A 14,650-nucleotide genomic window follows, 5' to 3' on the forward strand; every position below is an offset into this window, starting at 1 on the left:
TACAAACGCCCCGAGAATGAAAAAAATCCATTCTGCCCCTGTTCTGATTTCTCCACCTTTCTGTAAATGTGTGTGAAACGAGCCGTTTCAGACTTCCGTGTTTTTGTTACGTCACAACAATATCCGGTCTGTAACAGAAGTCAGAGCTCGGAGCTTGTTCAGCCTATAGACTATAAAATACTACTGAGACCCTCCTCTGTTTTTCATTCCCTGCACATGTGTGCTTACAAGGAGCTTAGGAGGGAGGCATGCTAGTTGTAGGCTGTCTTAATAAACACAAAGGTCGGCTTTACTCCCCAAGCCTGCAGAATTGACGATCTAGTGGATGATTTCATGGAAAAGTGCTAGCGCTAGTTAGCATAGCCACATAGTTACAGGTTAGTAGCTGTGTACCAAGACACACGTCGACATACTGACAAATAAAACAAGAAACACAAAATCTGTGACCAATGGTTCAGAAAGGTCCTGCTGCCTTTCTGGCAGAGGTCGGTTTTACTCCCCACGTCTGCAGATTTGAAGATCTAGTGGATGATTTTTATTTATCATGAATAAGTGCTAGCGCTATAGCATAGCCACATAGCTACATGTTAGTAGCTGTGTACCATACACGTCGACATATGACAAATAAAACAACAAGAAACACTAAATCTGTGACCATTAGTTCAGAAAGGTCCTGCTATAGGCGCCTCTCCGTCAGGATCAGATTCTGGATCAAATTCAGAGGGTTGAAGTAGTGCAGGTCTTCATTGAGATGCAGGTAAAACACACAGGGGTTGTATTCGGTTCCAGATCCACCCTGCATAACACAAACTTGTGCATGCGCAGACTTAAACACGCACACACACACACACACACACACACACACACACACACACACACACACACACACACACACACACACACACACACATACAATGCACTTTTTTGTTTTTAACAACCCACCACCATGTCTGCTGCGGTTCAAAACACACACTCCAGAGAGAGAGAGAGAGGTCCTACATTTCTGTATAACTTTCTAGAGTTCAGCCCCCCAAATTTTCCAAAGTTGCTTGTTCACACATGTCCCTCACAGCAGGGCCAGTATTCTCCAGCACACAGTGCTGCCACTTCTAAATGTAACCCCTTGGCATAACTGGACCTCTTACCTGCTGCCTCCTGTCCTCTCCATATTAGTTTCTCCTGGTGATTCATACTAGCACCTCTACCAGGAGGCAGAACATGACGTTAAATGTGCACTGCAAAAGACTCTGTGTAATATTTGCAACTAAACAGCAGTCAAAGCAACAAAGACAGTTATTTAGTTAATATCAATGCTACATGCACACGCACACGCACAAATGTGCAGACATCTCCTCTGTTCTTGTCTTGAAAATCCTTCTTTCAACTTTAAATGCTTATATTCATCCCATTATGTTTTGCTCTCTTGCTCTCACATGGATGTTTTAGAAGGGAAGCTCGATAAACTTGGGGTAAAAGTTTTGGTTGTATGCGTTCACACATGCACACTTGTTTACAGGAGTTTTGTTCATAAATGAATACAGATGAAGAGTCCAACCATTCATTGCTAGTCTCATCACCAATTTAACCATTGTATTCTGTAAAAAAAGAAGCAGTTTGGCAAATGTATTTTTACCCCTGAACCCTAAACTTAAGAGGGGTACCAACCACCAACCCAGCTGTGGGTTTTGAAGTGGAGGAGATAGTCTTGTCTGGCTCTAGTTGTTATTCAGTGGTCATCACACCTAAGATATCTCCCAGGAAAGAATCTCATCAAAACAACAACCTAAAGTAGTGAAGCAAGGTTCCAGTGATCTTAGTTGAACTAATCTGAGCTTGAAGATTTTACAGTGCATGAACAAGGTAGAGGAGGGGTTCTGTGGAGGGGGTTGAGTCTTGATAGAAAGTGATCTAAAGTGCTGTAATTGTAGGAGGTGTGTTGGTGAAAGTGATTTTGTGTCCCAGCATGTCTCTTTCTGTCTGTCACATCAATATTCTACCAACCCTTCATTAACCCCCCCAACCCACTCACGCACCCACACACCCACACACCCACACACACACACACACCCACACACACACCCACACACACACACACACACACACACACACACACACACACTCACTCAGTCGGTAAAATGGTCACCAAACTTCTGACCACTAGTGCTGACTCTGATGACATCTCCATATATCTGCCCTCCACCCTTCTACTTCTTTGGCACGTCTCTGTGAGGAGGTGAGTTGGGGATAAATTGATTGGGGGGGACGGGTGTGTGTCAGGGGGGTTTAATAGATGAGAGATGATCATCACTCGGAGCTTCTGTCAGCTGTGACCTTTGCAGGCTGAGTGACCAGAGAGACAGCAGAGTCATTACCAGCCTTTATCCTTTTGTGTGTCTGTCGCAGTCCCGCAGAGAGGAGAACGGCTCTGTCATTTAGGGCACCGGTTCTCGACCTGGGGGTCCCGGCCCCCTAGTGTCACAGGGTAATTTTTCAGGGTCAGAGGATAAAGCTCTATCATACAAATAATTTGCTTTTTTCTGATACGCGTTAATAACTTTTTTTTTTTTTTTTGTCTGTCTTTGCTTTCAATACACCGTCTCGTGTAAATACTTACATTAAACAAACTAAAAAGCAAAACTCACTTTTAGGTAGTAATTTTAGTACCCAAAACCTTCTTCAGACCTGCATTATAATCTCCACAAGCACAATCAAAGTACATCCAGCTGAAGTGCTCGTTTTGGCCCACTAGCAAACAGATATATTTTTCATTTTACTATATCAAATCATATTATTCATTATTTTAATGTGTAAAAATGAGTTACAGTTGTTGATGATATAATTCAAACATTTGCATTAAATTTAACAACAAAATTATATTGATTTTGATTGGACATTTGATTTATGCAATAGTCTAGAGCAACAGCTAACATTCTCCATAAACTGAGTGGGAGCACTGACGGGAGAAATATTGAAACTTGTTAGAAGTTTTTTCTTGTTTGTTACGGTTTGTAAACATCATGAACTATTAAAGGCTTTTTAAACGTATGTCTTGACTCAAGCCAGTGTGCCTGAAGACAGCCTTTACAATGGCTTCTGCCCTTTTGACAGAGGAGAAATATTTATTCTAATAAAAAAAGAGTCACTATGTAAAGGTATGTAACTCATATGTCCAATGTGAGGTGATTTTTATTAATTATTGACCAATCTGACACCGAGTCTTGATGCTCCCCACTATTAATCTGCACACACATATCTGCTGTTTGCACGTATCCACAAAGTAAGATGCATAGGAATTATGAAAGATGTAAAATTATACAATTTAAAGGTGTGAAATTAAGATGAAAGTTAGGTATAAGTATAAGAAGACTGCCAGGGGAAACTCTTTACTTGAAACCCTGCTCCCTGGATCTGAACAGAGGCAGGTGGCTGTTGGTTGTATGTGTGTCTGATGAGCATCAGGTATGTTGAGCAGCATCATGCCAGTGAGCAGGCAGGTCCATACATGTTCTGAAGACTCTAAGGTGCACAGATGCTCCTCACTCTGCCTCACTTGCTGACTCTCCAGGGGTTAAACATCACCCTTTGCAGCTTCAGCATCACATTACCTCAAAACAATTCCCATGATGCTCCTCCTGAAAACCCCCCACGACACTGTGAGGGGCAGTACCATCACTACGGAGTACCTTGCATCACTCATCAATGTATTCAGTATCCCCTGTGCAGACACTCTGTTAATGGCAGAAAATAGAAAAGTCTATTGCTCAAAATACATTTCATCTGGTAGCAATTTGGAAGTCTGGACTAAACTGAGGTATATGTGCACACTATAATGCTCAGTCAGCCGCAGGATCTTTAGCTACTTTTCAATGACTCAATTACCTCTACTGTTTTCACTAACCCATGTCCCTGTACTCATATGAGAACAAGATGGCTTCACCTCTTTTTTGGTTGGATGAACCTAAATGAAATAACTTACAGTAGTGTAGTATAAAATCATGCAGGCAAGTAAAACTGGAGTAGTCTCCTGATAGCTGAAGAAACGCTTTACACAAGGATACAGAGAACCCTGCCAGTCGGAAAAAGCAGCCATAGACGACCATATATGGTGGCCACTGGTACAATCTCGTGCCATTATTAATCACGTCCACTCATCTTGTACTGCCAGTAATGATTTAAAATGTATTTTGTTACACATTTGAGAAAAAAAATCTATTCAATTTGTTTAAGCACCAATGAGACCATACTTTTTCTTTTTTTCTTAATGAGATAGTCTTGTTGAGTTATTTTAATTCATTTTATGGCTTCATGTTTCTTTTTCCAAAGAGCACCTCAGAACAAACCAATTTTGAGTAAAGGAAAATATGCTCAAGCATGTTGACAGCATATATATTTTAAAACACAATTTGGGGTATCCAACATCAGTTTACTTGGATGTTAATGGCTTAAAATTGGAAAGCATTCTGAAAGACTTTGAACCCTAAAATGACATTATACATTTTACATCTGATATGACAGAGGCTTGTTTGCTTATCAAATTAACTGTTTTATTTTGTGTTTGCAGAATAAACTATGTCCAGAGCAGACTGCCCATCTGAGTTGTGTGTGAACATAGTGGTAGCATTGTCTTCAGTTGGTGCCCATGTTCCCACAAAGACGCACAGTTTCACATCTCCCGCCGACCAACAGTGTGGTTTGATGATTTTCTGCCTCTTCCAAAGTCGTAGTCTGACTCAACAGCGTAAAATCGTCCATATAATTATGAGTAATTTCATTTTTATATATGAGTCTGTGAATGTAATGACCATGTGACATACACGCTGAGGGAACATGTATCACAGCAAAGGACCACTCCTGTGTGCTCCTCTTCCTCTTCATTATCCTGCTGTCTCCTCTCCGTCTCCTCCTTCACCTCCTCCATGGAGACTTCAAAACTTCCCCCACAGCGACAGCTGTATGTGTACACACACTCGCCTGAAATAAAAGACACACATTAAAGATAAAAAGCTTCAGACTCACCAGCATTCCTCAAATAGTGATCATGAAGATGTACAAGTATTTTGTTCAGGACATCTGAAGATAACTTAAAGTAGAAATGCAGCAACTTAAGTGAGTTCTAAGGTTTAGTTAGCAAGATGAGTGTATATTGGAATTCAATACTTGTTTAATACAATTTTTTCTGAACACTCTACTGTGTTTGCCGTAGTGTTTTCTTGATTTGCCGTAGTGTTTTCTGATTTGCCGTAGTGTTTTCTGATTTTCCGTAGTGTTTTCTGATTTGCCGTAGTGATTTGCACTTCAGGGCCACCATACCACTGAGCTGTCAAACTAAGCATACACACTGGACCATCTGAAGTTCACATGTCTTGCATGCATGCTTGCATGCTTGCATGCATGCTTGCATGCTTGCATGCATGCTTGCGTGTGTGCTATCAAATAAGATGAGCAGTTACCCCTGTCCCAGGTCATGTCCTCCAGGTGAACTGTAGAATCCACTGGCCAATCCTGTTTGAGCTCCTGTGCTGGGAGGATTGTTAAGGAGGCAAGTATTAATGATGCTGTGGTAGAAGAAGGCACAAATTATAAACCAATAACTATTTGTATATTTTCTGGGCAGCACATTCAGCAACCAATTTTTTTTTTTTTTTAAACATAGAACAGACAATTGAGGCAAGGAGTAAAGAGTCCTAAGTAGCCAAACTCCACTCAAATAAACAATGTCACCACCCCACCCACCCACGATGTTCCAGACTACTAAATGCTGCAACTACAACCTGCTTTGATTTCCCCCTGACATTCCACCCAGGAAAATAATCTATCCTAGGCTGTAGGCTCAAGACCTGCAGGGATGGCAACTGGATTCAGGTGAAGTCCTTAAAGAGGGGCTGGACTCTTGCCTCTTTCTGACCGGTCCAAGGTGTAAGGATACACATGATGAAGAGTTTCTCAGAGAACAGAGGAGTGGGCCTTAATTTGACTATGAGATGCAGAGAGGAAGGCTTGAAATGTTGACCGTGCCTTTGCTTCAACCATTCAAAATAGTAAGTTTTGTCGTAGGACTTCAATGCTCAATGGAATGATGGAACAGTGTGCCCAATCTGAACCTGAGGAGGGCTCTGATATTAGACACGAGTGTTAGTCATGAATTGGTCATGAATTGGTCATGATGCCAAGTTTGAGTACTGGACGAATTCAGTACCGTGACTGACTTTGCAGCTGTATCATCCAATTAATTCTAATGTTTTTACAGATCTGATTGGGCTGCGGACTAGGTCTCTCTTGAGAGATCATTTTTGCAATGGTGTTGGTCCCTCTTCTTGTGGGAAAGGTGGAACATGAAGGAGGGTCTCTGGAAGCAGTGGACAGAAACCATAAGAGCAGAAAGCTCTGACGTATAAATAACATTTTCACACAAAACGTGCAAAAATAAAAGCAAGTCTTACAAGACCAGGCTGAGAAGCACATCGGTAGAAGATTAAAGACAAGAGTTAAATCACTCAACCTTATGGTTACCCTGTTTACAGGAGTTTAAGTGTTATTAAACAGTCTTTTTATGCTGTTGGATAAATGCCGTCAAATGCAGCTCAGACTACTCTGCAGTGTGGTTTAAGTGATTAAAGCTCAATGTATTCACACCTGGACTCAGAGCTGTTTACTTGTGACTGGATCACCCAGGAGGTACCAGGTGTCATATCAGGTGTAAATAGGGCCATTGTGTCAGCTCTCCATTAGCCTCTAATTGTTAAGTAGGTATAGCTAATTGATAGAAGATGGAGGTAAATGTATAAGTGAAGAAGAGAAGGACGATTACAGACTTAAATCAAAACAAAACATACGTATGTTTAGGGTTTTAGCCATACTCGTGTAACAGAGTATCATCAAGTGCCCATAGCCTTCATGTATTCAACTATGATCCAGGATTGTCTGCTATAGGGATTTTGGGAAACACCTCTTAAGCCATAGAAAGTCTATAAAATACCAGTTTAGCCCTTGATCACAAGCCCCTGATTCCTAAGATGACCACATTCTCAAAAAGAAAAAGAGATCAGAACCTCCATTGTGAATAAATGGATGAATGAAAAGTGACGGCACATTCTGAGGTAATAGACGGAAGGTGAACAGCTGGGTGTTCACACACTCTTATTTTTTACAGCTTGAGGAAACAGTCATTATCAAGTCATTTTGACAGTGATAATGACTTTGAACCATTAATAATTAGTGCTACATTGTACCTGAATTTTAATTAGTGTTACACTGTGCAACGAATAATTGCTGTTAAACTAATGATAGTTTAAGATCCAATGAGGAAGAGGCTGGAGCTTTAAGACGTCAGAGTACTATCATCTAAAATCAAACCAAAAATTAGAACATTTCTTTCATATAAGACACTTTTGTATCTGAAAAAAAACCTGACTAGTGGGATACTATTAAGTAAATAAACCTTTTGGAGACCCGGGTTAATTGAAAAGAGGCCTCAGATTTAGAAGTCATGTGACCAGTGGGCAGTGCAAATCCAGCCAAAGTTGTTGCACAGCAGGTTTATGCTATCATATATTGGTTTACTTTTTGTGTGTGTTTTAATTGAGAATTACATCATCAATTTATTATTTCAATACTACATTTTGTGAGATTATCTTTGTTTTTCTTGGTTGATGTTGTTGTGATACTATAAGGTATATTCGAAAGCACACATCATACTTAGGTAAACTTGACTAAGAGGCTCTGCTTTAATCCAGCCTGAATAAGCACTTGACAGTGGCATGGGAAAACATCTTGTGACAGGCAGAAACCTTGAGCAGAACTAAACTCATCAAAGGAGCTTTCTGTCTCAAATGTTTTTTGATCTCATTGTTTTGGATTGAATCTTTTGTATTTTTTTGCTGTTTGCATATTGATTCTGTTTAATGTGATTATTATTATTACATGGTGGTAAAAACTTAATTTTATGGGTCATACTAAAATTAATACAAATAACAACACTGATTAATTATTGATAAATAAGAAGGAAAAGCAGATGAAGAAGTTGATGAAGAAGAAGGAAAAGCTGACGAAGAAATAGATGAAGAAGAAGGAAAAGCAGAGGAAGATGAAGATATAGAAGATTTTGTAGTTGTAATCAGGAAACACAGAAAATTATATTTCTAAGCCTGGTATAAATACACCGTCCACTGTACACTTTTATGTAATATTTAATTATTGTTGTACCTAAATGTGCACTAAGGGTGTTTGTAGTGGATTGTATGAAGAAATAAATTCATCAAACTATCTACACTTATCAAACTAGTTCAGTTTGGGTCCTAATGTCAGAACATAGTATGGAACATACTTCAGGAGTTATAAATATTAGTGGAATTAACATTAGGGGTGGATCAGGTATGTAAGCAAACCTTCTTAGGTGTTTTCCTTTGACATCCCTAACATGCAACCCAATACCTGCAACTGACAACAACCCACTGAAATTATACCAGTTTTTTTTTTGTAGCATGTCAGGAGACAAGCTTTTTTTTTTTATTAACAGTTGTGTACAAGCTAATAGCTTCAACACTGTAGTGTGAGACATTTTTTTAACTCAACATTGAACATGTCAGTGAGGTATCAGATCAAGTAATCTGTGATGTCCTACCTCTCCTCTGCAGGTCATACTGTTTCCTGGTGTTCTGGTCACCGAGGATTCTCCAGGCTGCATCAACTTCTAAAAACTTCTTCACAGCAGACTCTGCTTCTGAAGAACACACACCACCAAGACGGTCTGGATGGTACTAAGTTTTCACAAAAACACACAAGGCAGATCTCAAATAAGGACTGTGACTGTGGAGGGTGCAAGCTTAATGTGTGAGACATAAACACAAGCACACATGAGAAAAGTTTTACATCAGGCAAGCTGTCCCTCTGTTCATGCCTGTTTGGATTGTGCTGATTTAGCTATACTTGATGTGTATTGCTTTAAGTCTAAAGACAGTTAGAGCAGTGTTTTTACCTTTAGAGCCAGCTGCTGGTATCTGTGTCTGAGCTGCTGCGCTGAGTCTGAGGGGCTGGCTCCAAGCACAGCATATAGGTCCTTCTCAGATACCTCACACATCCCTGCTATAACACAACACTGGCATCAGACCAACCCATTGATGGCAAAACCTGTAATGAAGGAACTAATGCTTTTCACACTTGTCTTTAGAGAGAAGCATCGGATTAAGGTGTGTGTTCAATGTGTATACAAACTTGACAATTCTGATCATAATATGAAGTATGGCCCTTTAACATATACCAGTGTATTTGTAATGTATCTCCAAATGTATTGATTTAAATTAAATATTTCCTGATATGATAAGGTGATACCTCAGTTATAGCTATTGCAGGTTTGCAGGGACTAATCCCTTTAAGTACACAGACCTGCTGCTGAGTCCTCATAACGTTGAATCTAAGCTTTAAGTGGCATCAATAACTTTTATATACTGCAAAAAGCCAGCCTTCAAAAACAAGAAAAAATATGCAAAAATTAGGGGTATATTATTCAATTCAAACTAAACAAAATTGTCTGCCACAGAACAAGAAAATTTGGCTTGTCAAGACTTTCCAAAACAAGTAAAAATATCTAACCTCAATGAACCCAGAAATACCTTAAAATTAGTGTATCTTCACTAATAACAAGTGCATTTTTCTTGATAGCAATAAAAAAAATATGAGACTTCTTTTCTCAATATGTTGAAATATATTCTTAAATCAAGTAAATGCTAATGCCATCATCTTTTGGGGGGGGGCTTTTACGCCTTTTCTTTTTAGGGGAGAGGACAGTAGATAGTGCGAGATAGTGGGATAGAGTGGGGGAATGACATGTGGGAAAGAGGCCACAGGCTGGATTCGAATGCAGGCCAACCACTTTACGCACCCTAGTGCCATCATCTTGACATAATGACATGCACTAGGCATTATATTTTTGAAACCAGCAAAGTTATACTAAAAACGAATTTACTTTTCTTGATGGAATGACAAAAGGTAAGAATACATTTCTCATTATGAAGGATCATTCTCTGCCTTTTAATTTGGATGACCTTTTCTAAATGTAATTATTTCTGTTTAAAACGGTTTGAAATGTTAAATCTTTAAATATTAAGTGTCAGTTTACAGTACTGTGCCAACTATAGTAATATATAGTCAGACAGGTTTTCTATTGTTTCATTGAAAATAAAACAGTGGATTGCATTTAGCTGTCATTTGTTTTAATTGTGTGAAGAGATCCAATTGTGTCAAAGTAATCCTTTTTTATTTCATGCTTGAAATAAGAAATAATTACTTTGAAAAAGCAGTTTTATACTTGTGAGTGTTGATGAAACAGCTTTGTAACAGTTGATATTCTAGTTTAAAGCATGTCATAAAATCTCAGTAACAAGCTGTAATATCTTACTGAGATAATTTAAGACCAAAGCACTCAAAACAAGTGAAACACTCTAACATAAAAACTGCTTAGTGAGAAAAACTATCTTATCAGGCAAAAAATAAGCAAATCTCACCCTTATCTGAAATACTCAATCTTACTTAGATTTCAGTTTCTGCAGTGTAACAAAATTTAAGGTCTTACACGTATAAAACATACCTATAATCCCTTAATTAAAAATTAGCTGTGGAAACATCTTTATTTATAAGTAATGAGCGTAGAAATATTTGTTTTCACTATTATTGTGTGCCACTCGTGTAGTATAATCAAAATATGATATGTTGACGTGTAAACGTGAACTCTGTGAATCCCTGCCCGCTGCTTTTAACAAACCTCCTCATTTGACAACAACGCGTGAAACAAGCTCCATTCATTCTGCCCTTCGTTCTTAATAGTTAAGGTTTTCGAGTATTAAACATACCTTAAAATGTAGCTGTCACCTGAGATACAACAACATGGTGTCCGACGATATTATGAGTCCCCCCTGTAAACAACACGCTGACTATTGGTTCTGCCTTCCGCTTCTTGTTTTGTTGTTTGATGGCGTTTCTCAAACAGTCTCTACGAACTACCGCCACCTTCTGGATTGGAGTACGGATGAGATCCACATCTCAGAACTGAAACAAATCCTGGTGTATTTGCCACTGTTTCATGCTGCTGAAAGGATTAACAACTAGGAAATTGTTGCATGATACATCTTACACACATCTGAATATGAATTACTCTTTCCTCTTGCTCAGTTCATTATTCATTATGAGAAATTGGTAAAGCTTTATTTAATTATATATTGTTCCTAACTGATTTTGATACTTGAGCATTAGCATGGATATGTTATTATTTGCTTCTCATTGCTGAAATAATAGCCGTCTATTTATATATTCTGAATAGTCAGTGTGATATATCTTCTTTTATTTGCCGTTTTTTATTAATTAAGTTGATTCATAAAAGAGTACATGCAACCTATGTTATAATACTCACTTTGAAATAATGTCATTTTTATTTTAAATTCTGTTTTAATTATTGTGTTTTCTCTCCTTGGTGTTCAAAGTTGTGAGATTTGATTCCAACGAAATTTTGAGAAACAAAGAAAAACAGAAACAAATATTAAGCCGTGAAGACCCCTTCTATGAGGAAAAATGTCTGTCTTTACAGCCATTTCATGGGTTGAAGCAGAAGCAATCTACATACAAACTCCTATTCATTCAGAACTCCAAATATGTAAAAAATACATTATGGGGCCCAGGTTTTAAAACACCTAATTAGCCTCTAATTAACTATTAATTTATTTAACTGTGGTCAGGCAGTGACCCTCATAGTAATTTTGGAATTGTATTCCAAGATTAAAAACAAAGAGCTGATGATGTGTTCTGAAAATTAAGTGAAATATCTGTACAGCAGCCAAGATCACAGTTCTGAGTACCACTGCCAAACGTCTGAAACAGACGCCAGGAAAGAGCAGCACCATACCACATGCTGAGAAATGTGTCCTGACAATACAGACCATGAAGCGATCTGTTAATTGAGCTGGGAACAGAGGAGATGAGGTGACACAATGACACCTTTATGATCCCACTTCCTGTCTGTCACTCACTTATGGCTCTTTAACGAGACCAGGAGGGAAGGAGCGAGAGGAGAGACACGGGGTGACTGACATTGTTGTGCACTTAATTATTTCTTAATTTTGGTCGAATTAAGGCTCAATTAGTCAAATGACATATTCATTGTCAGATTGTGAGGCTGTAGTTAGCACTTTATTAAATACACAAGTGTACAGTCACATGCAGGAAGTTTAATACAGCTGCCCTAAAATTGTAATTTCAAAGCTTGTGTTGCCACTTTGTCAGATGTGTTGATCTTACTCTGTGCTCAATTACAGCCTGTAGGTGGTTGGTACTGTTTTACACCGGTGTATGACAAAAGATGTTTTGCCCTCCAAAATGTAAGAGAAGGACATTACATTGATATAATAAAACTGCAAAGTTTACAAGATCATTTTTACTTAAAGCTACTTTGACTGAGTGGGGGATCCACTGACAGGGATGGGATTTCGTTTTCATGAGTATGTTTTAAGTAAGGGATCATTCATGGTGATCAGGTGGTTATGTGACTTAGAATCCCAACAGGGTGAGCAAGATGTGGAGGGGTCACCTACTCATTACACATTATTACACTTACTGAACCAGCCTACTGACTACAGACATAAACGAGCTGATACAAAGTATTCCTTTCATGGTGATTTTGCCATCAGCAACATTAGAGATACACTCACCACCAGCCCTGATGCTGTTGCCTGGATTGCAGGCAGAACCTTTTTCCTTATCAGAGATGATTGGGGCGCAGTCGCTCCTTGGTCTGCTCTCACGTCTGCGTCCGCTAACAGTCAATATTTCCCAAATCTCAAGACCAGCCTGAGACAGAAGTTGACATTTTAGTCAAAATAATTACCGATGTACAATGCCAACTACTACTAACATTTTTGTCACAGTGTCAACAGGCAGAGGTGAAATGTGTCTGCCACCTTTTATGGATTGATTTGATATGACATGTGGGATCAGGTTTTCCCTGGTGTTACTTTCACTGTTGGGAATGAGTTACTTTTGTTGAAAAGTTTTCACCCATCAGAATCAAGTCTTAAACACAGCTAGGTATTAATAAATTAACAATGAAATAAAAAAAATAGAATGGTATTTGCTGACCAAAGCAGTTCTCATATAAAAAGTATTGTGGTAAATTCTTTTGCTCATCCTTTTTAATTTAGGAACTGAACTTATTCACTGTCAGATTATAGACTCTAATGGACGCCATGCTTTCTGTCATTACAGCTAGTTCTTGTTATTGTTAATTACTTAATTGTAAAAAGAGCTCTGTTGACAAATGCAGACTCCTGCAGTATTCTGCACCAACGTAGCAGGGTAGAGGCGACAGAAAACACAGCAAGCACTAACACAAGAGTCATTTAGCTTTCCAAAACCATAGGGGTACTTCAGCTTGGTTCAGATTCAGCTCTTGAGAGCCTGTTTACATGAGAGGCAGCTTCACGGTGTGCAGCAAGTGACACAGCAGAAAGATCTCAGATATGTTCAATAACATCATGGGGTGAGAATTGAAGATATTTGATGCTTAACAGGTACATAAGTTAAACACACCAACCTCTGAATATTCTCTTGTCTCCTCAAAAGATGTCTGGAGATTCGTAATGAGGGCATGGAAGACGGTGACATATACATTGCTTTATGTTTCATCTTTTTAAACACCTGAACGCACATTTGTGTATTTGCTGGTTTGCATTGATGTGTGCTAAATAGTGGTTCTGTGTGCTTCTTAGCATTAATTTAGCATGTTAACAAAATGTTCCTTTCAGTCAATTTGTATCACCAATGTCAAGTAATATACTTCCTTGTATACTCAAAGTGTTGAGTGACAAAGATAAAGTTAAGTTGAGGAGAGGAAGTGATGTTTAAGAAAGACTACATATTTGTTGTGTAAAGGAAAGATATGAAATTATTTAAAAATACAGTTTGGTTTGAAAAACACTTTTCTAATTAAATGTTCTCAGATGAATAACAATAAAACAACAAAAAACAGGAATGTTTTTTGTAGTCAAAAAAGACCCCCATAACTGCCCCAGGGCACAAAAACCTTATTCAAACTTTTGTTTATATGTCTGTGTGTCTGTGTGTGAGAGAGAGAGAGTCTGGCTAGCACTCTCAGACATAGAGCAGCTGTTCATTAGAAATGTGTGAAGAAACAACACAGACGATAATAACAGCGATCTCTTGCTCATTAAAGACAGAAAAGAACAACCAGACATACACATACACACACAGACACACACACACACGCACACACATATACACGCCTGTCCACCTGCTTGTGATCATAAAGCTGTTGTTAATTACAACAGACAATATAAAAACATGATAAACAAGCTGAAGAATGTGCAGCTACAACATGTCAGTCAGACAGAATCACTGACCCACACATCAGATTCATATCTGACTCCGTACAGACGGCTTAAAGGATACACACCCACAGCTGTTCATCAGAAAGGTGTTAAATAAACTAATAATCATTAACAATAAAAAAAACAACTTCTACTTCACAAGCGCTCTCATTAACTGGATCTACTGCTGCAGTTATTGTCTGTAATAAACAAACCAAACTCCTGTATCCCCCCAAAAATTATCCCTCTGCAGTTTGAAATAGTTTTTATTTATTTAAGACTAC

At 38.6% G+C, this 14,650-nt stretch overlaps 1 protein-coding gene across 3 annotated transcripts; it reads right to left on the bottom strand.

Annotated features, from left to right (window-relative positions):
* Nucleotides 1-4,522: 4,522 nt before the first annotated feature.
* On the bottom strand, nucleotides 4,523-10,974 carry dnajc24 (DnaJ (Hsp40) homolog, subfamily C, member 24). Of its 3 annotated transcripts, none has more exons than XM_034686746.1 (5): nucleotides 10,845-10,974; nucleotides 8,975-9,081; nucleotides 8,621-8,756; nucleotides 5,451-5,519; nucleotides 4,523-4,971 (listed from the first exon to the last, which is right to left on the bottom strand). In XM_034686746.1, exons 2-5 carry the CDS (start codon nucleotides 9,074-9,076, stop codon nucleotides 4,775-4,777), a joined length of 504 nt encoding a protein of 167 aa, XP_034542637.1. In that variant the 5' UTR covers nucleotides 9,077-9,081; nucleotides 10,845-10,974; the 3' UTR covers nucleotides 4,523-4,774. The 3 variants fall into 3 exon arrangements, with proteins under 3 accessions (XP_034542637.1, XP_034542636.1, XP_034542638.1); XM_034686745.1 differs by having other exon boundaries at nucleotides 8,975-9,126; nucleotides 10,845-10,972; XM_034686747.1 differs by having other exon boundaries at nucleotides 8,975-9,078; nucleotides 10,845-10,955.
* Nucleotides 10,975-14,650: the final 3,676 nt, after the last annotated feature.

Source organism: Notolabrus celidotus, chromosome 6, assembly GCF_009762535.1.
Source record: "Notolabrus celidotus isolate fNotCel1 chromosome 6, fNotCel1.pri, whole genome shotgun sequence".
Taxonomy (NCBI): domain Eukaryota; kingdom Metazoa; phylum Chordata; class Actinopteri; order Labriformes; family Labridae; genus Notolabrus; species Notolabrus celidotus.